Source organism: Chroicocephalus ridibundus, chromosome 8, assembly GCF_963924245.1.
Source record: "Chroicocephalus ridibundus chromosome 8, bChrRid1.1, whole genome shotgun sequence".
Classification (NCBI taxonomy): Eukaryota; Metazoa; Chordata; class Aves; order Charadriiformes; family Laridae; genus Chroicocephalus; species Chroicocephalus ridibundus.
The window spans coordinates 45,398,943-45,411,756 of NC_086291.1; the positions used below are offsets into that span (position 1 = coordinate 45,398,943).

The window sequence follows — 12,814 nt, forward strand, 5'->3', positions numbered from 1 at the left end:
TAATATACTCTCAATTTAAGAGGGGGTTCACTGACAGTGATGGAGAATGGAGTCCTCAGCTTGTCCAAAGGAGAAGTAACTAAGGCACTGCAAACTCTTGTATCATCTCAGAGTGTTTTCCGACCCTGATGTGTGGTGGTTGTCATGGCAGGGAAGAGCAATGACAGCACCATGCAGAATATTAGTCAAAACTGCCAATAAAAAAGCAAGCTGTCTTTTTTTATTTTTCAGATTTCCTTTTATTCTCCGAATATGCTATCTTCCAATTGCTTTCAGTTACATACCTTGGGCTAACTGATTTTTTCCGCCCCCCTGCAGCACCTGGGCCATAAATGAAGGTTTATTTTGCACGGGTCACAAATTACCCGTGTCAGTCCTTTAGCTCAGGAAGTAAAAGCTTGTGTTATGTGATCTACAAATCCTGTGTTTCATCCCTGCTTATAGTGTGGTTAGGAGACTGGTTGCAATTAAAACCATTAAGGTACTTCAGTTGTGTGTTTAACATAAAAATGGTGACTTCCATTTTAACATGGGCAGAGTATTTTGATCAAAATAAGTTTCATTTTTGACAGAAGATAATTGATTTAGAAGAATGTATTTTTAAGTTTTATTGGAAAAAGAGCAAAGAACTGCAGTATGAAAGGCAATTATCAGATTGAAATTAATCAAACAAAGAAAGGTTGAAGCAGAAGTTATTCTGAAGTTTCCTGGTTCTTCAGCTAATCCAGCAGTGGTTTATTTCTTGTAAAAGTTTACTAAGAAATTATTTTTAAAACACTGTTTTCATTACTAAAATATTTCTCATACTCTGGTTCTACTGTGGTTTATTTAGTGTGCAAGATGCATCTGGTTGCAGCAGCTATGAAATTCCTGCCATCAAAAACCTCAGAAAACTAGAATTTGCGTAAGTGGTATACCCCTCTGTTGATTGATATATGATTACATTTAAGACTGAGAAGAGTCATGGATATTTGCTACAGTCATTGAACTAATGTATAATTAGTTTATGGTAACACATTAAGGTAAACACCATTTATTTCTATTTTCCTTTTCTCAACTAAATTTATTAAGTTATGGACAAAACTAAAAAAAATTCATTTCTGGCCCCTGCAGTGGTACAGATCAACATGGTTCTATCATATGTTATTTTATTTTGTTTTGGTTTATTTTGTTTTATTTTATTTTATTACAAGTTAACTCCTTATCGCCAGATGTAGATCTTGTGCCCGAGGGTATAAAGTATCTTGATGTAGATCCAACTACCTGGGAACTATTTTTTCCCCAGAAACGCTCAGCTTTTCTAACCGAGTCTTCTCATGTCACTTTCTGCCCTACCAGAGCTTAGGCCATGAGAATAAGGTCAGAGAATGCCTCCCAAATAAAATATTTAGCACCATTTTCCTGGTAGAAGGAAGATTGACTTGGAAACACTGACTTTAAAAATTAGGTGTAGTAACATTTCTTCTTCCCACAAACTGTAAGCAACCTCCAAGGCTATTCTACTGCTTAAAATTTCCTGCCATTGTATGTGAATTAATTTGGGCAGAAATTGCACCAGTGCAATGGAGAATTCTCATCAAGTCTTCATCTCTTTCCTCCTCTTCACATCTGGCCCAGTCTAGAACTGCTATGCTTGGCCTCACTTGTGATTTTATGCTCCTTTCTCTTCTCATTTCCTCTCCTACTTTCCCTTTATTTAAAATTTTTGGTTAAAATTCTGGTCCTTTTAACTTGTCTGAATTTGTTGTGATACCAAAGAAACCCTATACTAAGAGGTTAGCATCTGAGGGACAAATACTTGGAGCTGGAATATTAAAGTGCAATTTATGCTTTAAGCTGCAGTAAAATGTTTATCTTAAGTTAGCCTGAATTGTCAATAGTTTGGGGGGGGGAATATTTTTTTTCATCTCTATACCAATTTTATAATATTTAAAATTAAAAACCTGAAAAAATAGAAAAATAACATAAATACAGGAATCTAAAACAAGTGATATGAGTCTTGCAGAGAGTAACAAAAAAGTGGCAAATGCAGGTACCACTGCTGCTGTGCAAGCAGCTCTGCCCTCTCTGCCCTTAGCCTTGTGGGGTTCAAGCCTCTGGAGGCTTCAAAGCAAAAATCCTTGCTGCAGATTGTAGGGAATGGCTGCTTCCGAGGAGCGTAAACTAGCTTGCATTTGGGGCTGTAGGGGAAGAACTTATAAATTCATAACTTCTGCTGTTTCCGAGCATGTGAAAAAACTGTATTTATATTCTTTCAGGCTGGGTCCGGTATGCGGCCTTCAGGGATTCCTAAAACTTGTGGAAATTCTTGCAGCCTTTCCATCACTTCAGCATTTAGAGTGAGTAATGCTAAAGATTAACTTGGCTAATGTTGCTGCCGCGATTGAGAGACGGGACGCTGCTTGATGCAAGCAAAATGTCGGTTTATTAGACGCGTCGGAAAGCTTTTTATACAGCTACTTAACAGTTACATAAATTACACAAATTCTATCATTTCTAATTGGCTTAGCTCTAAATGTTTCATTACAATAATCCCTCCTACTTGCAGTTTCGCTACATGCTAGAAGCTACAGTTTTGGAATGTGCTAAAAGCTACAGTGATAACTTGTTGCTTAACTCCCTACTTCTTCAAGGTTATTTATCTCAGACCTGCAAGGCTAGTTGTTCCCTGGCTCTTCAGATTTATTTGTCTCAGGTCTGCAAGGTCGGCATGCCCTCGAATTTCTTGCATACTTGTACTTTTCTGCTAGCCGCCCCCGACATGTTGCTCCTCAGCAACCCTTGATGATGGGGGAAGTCATGTACCCAAGAAACATTTTATTTGTCAACAAGACTATTTGGTTTAATGAACAAACTGAACAACAAAAACATTCAGAGAATATAACTGCAGACTAAAAGCTAGTGCTCGTCATCTGCCTTAAGACACTTGGTAGTGGTTTGTTTGATACTTCTTCAGTCGCTTCCCCACGTGTTCTTCAGTGGTTAAAAGTGGGAAAGGTTTAGTACAGAGCCCCATGGCGTGCTCCCTCTCCCTGCCACAGAGATCAACACTGTCTGCAGATTACTTATTTCTTCATTCAAGCTCCATAACGTGCCCAAGCCCCAGGCTCCCTCGTGGTGAGGTTTCTGAGGGACTCACGGTCATGTCTGCAGCAGGAGAGGACAGGCTCCCTCCTGAACCAGAAGCAGTGTTAAATGTGGGGGTTAACTTCCGTATTTGTGCCCGTGCTGTGCACTTTACAGTGTCAGCAGGCATCCTGAACTTCTGGTAGAACTTCTAAGAGGTAGAGCTTTGTGGATTTAATTAATATAAAAGATATTTAAAAGCTATATTCAGCTAGTATCTGGTTTTGTTCTGCCAACATATTTTTGCGCGGTCTTTGTCCCTTCCTTTTCCAGGAGCAGTATTAGAAATAGTTTTAAGAACTCCAGTTACTATTTATTGTCTTGTATCCATGACAAACCAGCTGTCTCTGAATGTTAAGCTTCTTTATGCTAGAAACAATTGTAGCAACAATAGTCAATATTCTGCTGTCATCTCTGTGGGAAGATTACTGGGTTTTGAGAGAGCCTTTGGCCTTCCTGGCTCAGCCCATTGGCCATTTGTTTGTGTTGTATCTGGCCTTTTCGTGATATTTTGGGAAAACAATAAAGCTCTAAAATTGAAATGAGTCCGATGTATCCCAGCCTTGTCTGTCAGATTAGAAGGGGATCCAAAATCTAAAATTGTGCCTATCTGAAACTCTGAAATATCTGGATACCTGAACGAGGAATTTCTAATACTCCCTATCTGGAGAAGGAGCTGTTTAGGCAGGGATTTACAGCATCTGCTGGATTTTGTCAGTTCTGTATTTCTGTGTGCACAGGAAATCTCATTTCAGCATAGCTGGAACACAGCTATTTCATAACCATTTAAATAATCGTCAGTGTATGGTGGAAGCAAGGCATTAAGTGCTACCATTTGCATATCAAAGAAAATGGGTCAAGCCGTTCAACTAGTTAAAAAAAATTTCTTAGGCTTAAATTTGGGAAGCAGAAAGCTGCTTATTAGAGAAGCTGTAATTTGTGTGATGCTTCTTGGTGATTGAGGCTACTGCAGAGAAGGAGGGTCTCATGATAGAGTGGTCTCTGAGGTGAATAAACCGCAAAAATTTATATTAAAAGGGAAGCTAATTCTCTCTTTGTTGTCACCCAGCCTTGATGCTCTGAGTGAAAATGGCATAGGAGATGAAGGAGCAAAGAGTCTGTCTGAAGTCTTTCCAACCCTGACATCACTGGAAATACTGAAGTAAGTGCAAGGTTAACAGTTCTAGGAAAAATGGCAAAGAAATAGATTAAACCTAGAGCCTTAAGGGGCTACGTGTTAACAATTATGGACACAACTAACCCATGGGCATACAAGACCAATGAGTCTATGGACATACTTAATCTATACATTCATTAGAAAAATAGGTTAATCCTAAAGCAATTCCTCATTTCCCTTCAAGGGTCATAATTGGTATTTTTAGCTGCATTTGGTCTAAATAGACTGTCCAAACTATATAAAAAAGATGTCAAAAATTAACTTTTCCTACATTGTAATAAATTAGAATAAACGTGCTCAACTAACAAAGTGATCTCACTTACTGTAGCTTATCGCAGAATAAGATAACAGATGTGGGTGCAGAGAAACTAGCTACAGCTCTTCCTTCCTTGTCTTCATTAAAGACACTAAGGTAAGTAGTTGTATCCTGTTCAGTTTTATACTCCATACCTTGCTATCTCTGTCAGAAATTATGGAACATGGAACAAATACGTACACTGAGCAGCAGCCAAGCTTTTGACTTTGTTCTGTATAAAGCCTTTAGAGAAAAGGGGAGAAAAATGTATGACCCAGTGTAGATGTACAGAAGGATCTCTCAGGAATATAACGAGGACTGTACTGATTTTTAAATCCAATCCGTAATACCCACTTATGAATAATACCCTGTACAAATGTGCACCCAGGGCCATGATCTACTGCAAGCTTATGTGGAGCTTGCTAAGCGCAGTGCTAAACAGTAAGCCAGCAGCGAGGTGGTGTGTGTGTGCTGATATGGGACCAATGGTCCATCCCACCTCATTAAAATGTCTGGCATAGGCCTGAAATGAAGTCTCTCGGTAGGGAATGCAAGAAACCGTGGTGTGCAATTCTGGAATAATTTGCTCACTTGGAAATCTTTTAAATGCTGTGCCCCAAATATGAGCTTCATTTTCTTGCAGATTTTTAATTTGATCTAATGTAGACAGAGGTGTTCTCATTATTCATTCAGAATCCAGACCTATTTTTGCTGTAGCTGTGCTAGCCGAAGAAAGGATGTGACCGTTTGCCTTGCTTGATACCAAAAATATGAAACTGTGTTTTAAAAGTTAACTGCAAATAGATAAGGATAAATTGGAAGTTAAGATGTACCAACCATCTCTGAAATTCCTTGATCTAATACATAATCTGTTTACATTATCCATTATTCAATTGTGACTATACCGGTTTGGTTTTCTGCAGCTTATACAATAATAACATTTGTGATTTTGGAGCAGAAAATCTTGCGAAAGTTCTTCCTGCGATGTCATCCTTAAGAGTGCTAGAGTGAGTATGAATTTTTTTGAGATGGCCCAGAAAAGCTTGCTTGCTTGCGTACTGAAAATTCATATCTTCCATGCTCAGGGTAGAGGAGACAGAATTTGAGGAAGAAAATTTCAGGGAAATTTCACAGGGAAAATGTGCTTGTGCAGAGTCCAGATAGTCAGTGTTTAGAAAGGATTAAGGAGCAGTTCACCATAAAACCCGAAAAATTGGTTTTAAGATGGGAGAACAGGGTCATGGGGAGTTGGAGAAGGACCTGTGGTACATAGAATAAGGAATTCTTCAGACAAACTGACCTAATGAAGTTCCAGCTTGACCCTTTGAATATTTTATGACAGGTTTTTTTGAATGAAGGATCTATTTTGTGGGGTTTTTTTTTCTTTTTCTTTCTTCCTCTATCTGCAGATAAACCCATGTAGTATTTTTGATTTTGAATGAAATATTTGATTACACTGCTACCGCTACTGATCTGGATTAACAAAGTTTGCTGATTTTTTTTTTTTTTCCCTCAGCGTTCAATATAACAAAATAACTGGTGTTGGAGCCCAGCAGCTGACTGACAGCTTACGAAAATGTCCCCATATAAAGAACTTGGTGTAAGTCTCTTGATACGCCATTTGCTGTATCTTTGTTCTGTAAATTGAGTTAGAATTCATGCTAAAGCTGTGTTGTGTATTTGTCAGATTTATAAGAGGCACAAAAAAAGACATCACCAAAACACAAAAGCAGTCATAGAAATGTTAAAAATGTTGTCTCTGGTTTCAGCTGCATTAATTCCCACTTGTCCTGCTTTAAGCATAGTTTATCTTGACCCTCCCTTTGTTAATCTTCTACCGTCCCAGAGTACCTGACCTACTCTGCTGCAGGACTTGTGTTTGAAGGATAAACAATGAGCAGCCGTCATTAGAGGTTAAATAGGCTGCAGCTGCCAGTACACACTCAGGAGAGGGGGGTTTGATAGAAAGCTAAGGAACAGTTATGGAAGAGGACTGTAATGTGTCCTATAACCAGAGTCAGCTAGGTTATGGGGGAGCGAACTGCTTCCTTCTAAATGAAAATGCATTTTCATTTGTTCCATAGCTTAAATACTTTGATGGAATTATATTCAAAAGGGAAAGGCAACTTTAAAAACAAAACAAAAGACTAACATGCTAAGCACACTGAAAAAACTGTGAAGGAAATTACACTTCTTAAAATCTCTTTCCTTTCTGAATTTGCCCTTACAGGATGTGGAATCCCACCATTCCCTATGGAGTTCTCGAACACCTTCAGCAGCTGGACTCTAGGATCAGTGTGTAGATTCAGATGATCCCATAAAGGTAACGTAAGCCCTGGCTCCCTGAAACAAGATTTGTTTCTGGGGGAGCTGTTGATCTGGTCTCACTAGCAGCAGGCACAGTAACAGCATCAACGCATGCATGGCTAGGTATAGAGATGCTGCCCTAGAGTGGCACAGATCCATATCACATCAGGCCGCCTTTGCCCCCACTCACCTTGCACCCCCCACCTCCTTGGCACCATCGCTAGAGACTGCAAGAGCTGCATCAGCAAGAATGGACTTCGAGGACTCCTCGTTCAGCCCAGGGCAGGGGCTGGCAGCTGGCCTGCTTACCTCCTCTTTTTTCTTGCGGGAAACTGAATAGCTCTGTATACTTCTCATGTTTAATAGATGAGTTCTGTACTGCTTAGAGATTGTTTTGTGTTGAGTTTTAGTAAGTGTCCTTTCACTTTTCCTTTGTTTAGTACAAATCCTCAACAGCTGCTTGCCTCACTATGAAGCTGTGCCTACACTGTACTCGGAGCGAACCATGGGCTCCTACACTCCTTGTTCTCAGTCTTCTTTGTGTGGTTTAGCCACTGGCAGTCACTTTAACTTCATTGATTCTGCCTGCACAATTTCAAGGATTCTTGAAATAATTGCATTGTTAGCAATTTGCTAACAGTTTGCTGATGGATCTGACTGCCTTGACGCTCCTGGACTGAAGGAGCTGCAGCAGGCACTGGGAAGTTAGGATTTCTGCTCCCAGTTTTCTGCCACGTGTTTCCTCTTACTCTTAAAAAAACATTACTCGGGATGCATCAGTGAAATGATCCCAGTGAAGAATGAGAAGCCGGAGTCAAGGAAGACACCAGATGCCCTCCAGCTTGCTTTCAGAAAAACGCATCGCAGAGTGATTGCCAGCTGCTTGAGCTGTGGGTTGAATGGTCCTGGCAATGGCTGCGCTTGCTAATGGCTCCCTAAACTACGCAGTGCGCCAAGCTTTTGCGTGATTCTTGCTCTCAGTGCACTAGTCACTGGATGTAGACTGGGCTATATATATATATGGCACTGATCAGGCTATAGGTTGTGGAAGACTTAGATACTTTACCAGCTTGACAGACTAGCTTTACACAGCAGCAGTGAAAACCTGTAGTGATCCTACAGTGCCTAAAGTACAACTAGCGCTTCGTCTTGTTGAATAACCGTACCTACTTGGGAAAGATGACATTAGAGATATGAACACTGCCAGGGAACCTTACAAAAACAAAGCTTTCTCTAACCTGCTGTGTCTGTTATTCGAGGGGAGCATGCGATAAGAGTCTCTGAACATGTAGGTCAGCTCCCAAATGACCTCGGTTTTCCTCTGGACACAGAGCAATGGCAGTCAGTGGTAGAGAGCTCTGTTGTGTGATTCTTGGACACTGGTGAGCTTTCGTGCCAAACAAAAGAAGTGTTTCGCACAGCTCCACATAAACAACCCCTTGCACCTCTCTTCACTGCTGTTCTCTCATGTTTGCAGCCCATGCCTGTGGCACCGGTTACCACATTAATATAGTATCTCAATATGCGAGGAAACATTCTTCTTCGTTAGCACTGAGCATTAGTAGCAGCAGGAAGTCTGGACCCTGTCTCCCAAACTTGAAACATTCAGCATCTACCAGCCACGGTTTTCTGTTTTCAGAGCATACCAAATATATGGTTTTGGTGATGTTAATGGTGATTAAGTTGATGGGCGTGCATCTAATATTCTGTTTTCATCATTTCACAGGTAACATAAAGAAGAGGGGAAGGCGTCCTCTGTGTTTTCCTATCTTCTTGCTGCTTTATGAATCAGTGGCTGATTTTCATTATAGTGGCAAAATGAAAAAAAAAAAAGTCACTTTTAAGCTTCTGGGTGATGCTTGAAGTAGGTGAATGACGGAGTTCAAATTTTTTAAAACTCATTTAAAATGCTATTCAAAGACCCAGTTGTGTTTCTACTGATGTGATGAAGCATTAAGAAACATTGAGTTTCAAAGATGAAAAAAGCATCTGGATATTGTGATCACCTTTAAAGGTGACCAGGAATCACCAGGACATTGGTAGTATAAAATTCCATCATCGATTCATCAAAGAGTAGACTGCAAGTTGCTGGACCTGCAACATCTGAGGGAGTGACAGATCAAACCTAATTGTTTCATGGTGCCAGTAGTAACTGTGATCAAATTTGGTTTGATGATTTTGGACTTCCAAAGCTCAACGTTGCTGATTTCACCTTGTATCTGGACTGATTTGAAGCACTGGGGTCAGGAGCATAAATAAGAATGATCAGTCATAGAAGACAGTCTGATATTGTAAGATTATCCACGAGAATCCAGAAGCAGCCCTTTTCTTGATGCTAATCACCAATGTTGTCTTAAGGGATATCTTAAGGGCTATCACTCTCTTGTTACAGAATCCTTCCAAAAGACGCGGGGCGGGGGGAAGGGGGGAAGAAGTAAACAGAAGAAATGAATTAAAACTGGAAAACTATTAAGGATTTTTCTGACATTATCACAGAAATCCAAATGCATAAAAATAGCTTCAGTTCATTACACAAAAATCCCCAAAGTGACAACCTTTAAAGGTTTTTACTCCATCTCAAATGTGAACTTTAAATTCTTATACCTGGGTTAGGATTTAGTTTCTCACTTGCAAGTGGCAGCATAAATGTACAAGCATCGATTTTATACTTGACAGTGAAATCACTACTGTGTGCGATTTATGTGGCCGCCTTTTACAGAGCTATGAATAACTAGGCAATGACAGACAATAACATATTTCAAAGCATTATCATGTGTCTGTGCTGATATGTGGGCCAGTGATCAATCAGTGATATGTGGGCCAAATACTGGCCCTGCTGGCTGTGATAGCGAACCAATTGTCTCCGTTTTTCTTTTATTTCAGCTCTGTGAACACAGAGAGAACTTGTAATCATACAGAGACAGTTGTCAGGAACTTAACATTCTGTCTCCCTGTCCAGGTACAACCCAGAGACAGAAAAACAAATAGGGATGGAAAAAAACTAGAAATATTCAATATGCTACAAACTGAGAAGGGAGGTTTCTCCTTCACGGTTAGCTCAGGGTTAGCTCAACAACCTCCTTGAAATCTTTTCTGCTAGGAAGCACTGACAATACTGACCTAAGGATTTATGCAAACTAGAATCTCTCAGCGAACCTCTCAAATACTCTGTTACTTGGTTTTTAAAAAGTCCCTGATTTTAAACAGTTCAAACCCACAATCTTTATTTTCTTTCAAGCAAATTATACTTCTTTGCTAAAGTTTCAGTGCCTGCAGAATCCTGGCAGCAGGGATGGAGGGTGGACAAATTAAAGAAGGGAAGGAAGGTCTGGTTTGTTGTTTCTGTTAATCAAAGGAGAGCAAGGAACCAGACCTAGTACGAGAAGGCAACAGTACAAGACAGCAAGGTGGAAACACTCTACGGAGAGTAAGATTGTAACTAGACAATGATATTTTTCTTAACTATCCACGTGGTTCTTCTCTCTAGCCAAGCTCTAGCCAGAGTCCATGGAAAAAAATCTCATTTACATCCCCCTCTTTCAGCTGCTTGAATGGGAGGTAGTTTGAGCCAAATCTTGTGTGATGTTCCCATCAGCCTGCGGCACTCCAGCCATGCAGATCTATGGTGAGCCCTCGTCTTGGCTTCCCTTAACTAAGCTTTGGGTGAGAAATGCCCCTTTAGGGATATATTCTGCAGCTACGCTTCACTGTAACTGAATCTGGGAACGTGCTAAATATTACACAGGCAGCTAAATGTTACAGGACACTGTCTGGACTGATAAAATCGTGTTGGGAAAACTGCTGTTGTAATATTTGTATGAGTTACTGCGAGATGTATGTTTATAATGTACAGGTTGTAAATTGTGATACAATGTTTTGGTTGTCTTTATACATCTTTTTTGAAGTATTAATAAAAGTGAGTATTCCTTTTTACAGTAGCTTGCAGTACCTGTTGAAAATTATTTCGATTTTTCTCCTGGAAAGGCGATGAAACTGCTGCTGGCTTCTGAACATAATGACATGCTAAGGGCTTCATATTGTAGGTTAATGGAAAGCACGGTGTGCAAGAGAGACGGGTTGGTCTTGCTGGCACTTACTGATTCAGTGGTCTGGAAATGGAGAAATAATTCTTTCGTAACAGGCAACGGGCTCTTGCAATGCCAACTGACAGCCTGTAAATCCAGAATTAGAAGATATAAAAGTGCTGACTGAAGCCAGCTGCTAGTAACAGCAAAAAGATGTTTTCATCCTTTCAGACTTTTTGCAGTTAAAAGTTCTAAATATAATTGAGGTTCGAAGTCTTGTATATTCTTGTGGCACAAAGCTCATCCAAAATGCTTTTGTCAAACAAGTGCCTTGTATATAGAGGACTGAATTCACTGCCTACCCTAAAAAAGCTGTTCTGATCAAATCTCTGTTCTAAAATACCTTTTTGGATGAGAAAAATGCTACTCTCTTTATGCCCATGCTCTTTTTATTGTCAAAGAAGCCTTGTTAAAATGCTAAGGCTTGTTTTACGATGGTTGTCAGATCCTGTAATCTGAGTGCTCTCCCCATCCTTTAAATGTATGAGGCTTAGCTGTTCTAAGAAATCAGAAATCTTGATCTAAGATTCAGAATCTCCACAGTGAATTACTTGGTGGAATTTGTATTGCTTGATCTGTGCATCATGTGGCATAAACCCACTGCAGGGAAATGATTACAAACTAGTAGATACTGCAGGAAGTACCTACATGACAAACTGAACCATGTTCTTAAAATGGCATACATGTGACGCTGAAAAATTAGTGTAAGCCATCTCTGCAAACAGTATGAATTTCTAATTATATAGGCAGCAGGAATGCTGCCTTCAGAAGCAAAATTCAGCCTTTCTTGTGTTAGTACAAATGGGCATGTGAACACAAGTGTAACAAGTCTTTAAACATAGCTAGTCTTCATATAGGTGCTTAAATGGGGATTTAGTTCCCTAAATGTATCTTTACGCGTTAGAATATTGTGTCCTAAGTGACTTTATTCCTGAATTGCAGGCCAGGGATTGCATGGTACAAAGCACTTGTCAGTGTTTTTAAGGCCCCAAACTTTATCTGATGGAACCTATCTGGGAGAAAAGCTACTTAGCTCAATGACAGTGCTTCACCTGTTGCAGAAGCAGCTGAAAATTAATTTGGAGCACAGAAATTTGGGGACTGGAAGCTAATTTATAGAATCATAGAATGGTTCGGGTTAGAAGGGACCTTAAAGATCATCTAGTTCCAACCCCCCTGCCCTGGGCAGGGACGTTTCTACTGCACTAAGAGTTAAAAAAATGACATTTGAGTGCAACACACTGAGAGTACCAGAAAAAAGCAGTTTGATAGACGAGTTTCTTTGTTTCATGGGGGATCTGAACTGTCACCCTCTTATTCCCTCACGCTGGCTGTCAGGAGACTCATGACGCCATCTGTCTGGGTCTGAAAGCCCGAGCTGGGAGCAGATGGTAGAGACACAGATTGCAGAGGACAGGCATATGCATGGAGAGAGCTCAGGAGAAATGTTTTCATTTCTGCTTTATCTGAAATGTTCTTGATACATCAACTTGGCTTAACAACTGCACAGTTACAAAAATTAGACTTTTCTAAAAAATATAACAAGACAAAACGAGTACAATACCTGCCCTCAATTACCAATGGGTTTTCCCACCCTGCCAGTGTGCAGTTCCAAGTGTTTCAGTTCAGGTCTGATTTTTTTTTTAAGTAGTTGTTAATGAGAAGGATTTCCTACATGCTGGCTGTCTCAACAATCTGGAACTACCTGGAGGTAGGAAATTACAGGAAAAATGTGATTTCCTGGAAAGCATATTTCAATTATTTTTCTGTTCAAACCGAAAAATAACAACTCCAACAAATGACTGCTTACTTTTTCATGGAAAA

At 40.0% G+C, this 12,814-nt stretch overlaps 1 protein-coding gene across 4 annotated transcripts in view; it reads left to right on the forward strand.

The window, feature by feature from the left end:
• Positions 1 to 10,820, forward strand: part of CIITA (class II major histocompatibility complex transactivator) — a 43,624-nt gene extending 32,804 nt beyond the window's left edge. For 3 of the 4 annotated variants that reach the window (XM_063345196.1, XM_063345198.1, XM_063345197.1), the window contains 3 exons: positions 833 to 904; positions 2,259 to 2,339; positions 4,196 to 4,509. In XM_063345196.1, the coding sequence (XP_063201266.1) occupies positions 833 to 904; positions 2,259 to 2,339; positions 4,196 to 4,292 (250 nt within the window). In that variant the 3' untranslated portion in view covers positions 4,293 to 4,509. Of the gene's footprint in view, positions 1 to 832; positions 905 to 2,258; positions 2,340 to 4,195; positions 4,510 to 4,631; positions 4,716 to 5,521; positions 5,606 to 6,114; positions 6,199 to 6,828; positions 6,922 to 8,631 lie in introns of those variants that run through there. The other variant, XM_063345199.1, reaches the window with a different exon arrangement.
• The last annotated feature ends 1,994 nt before the right edge of the window (positions 10,821 to 12,814 follow it).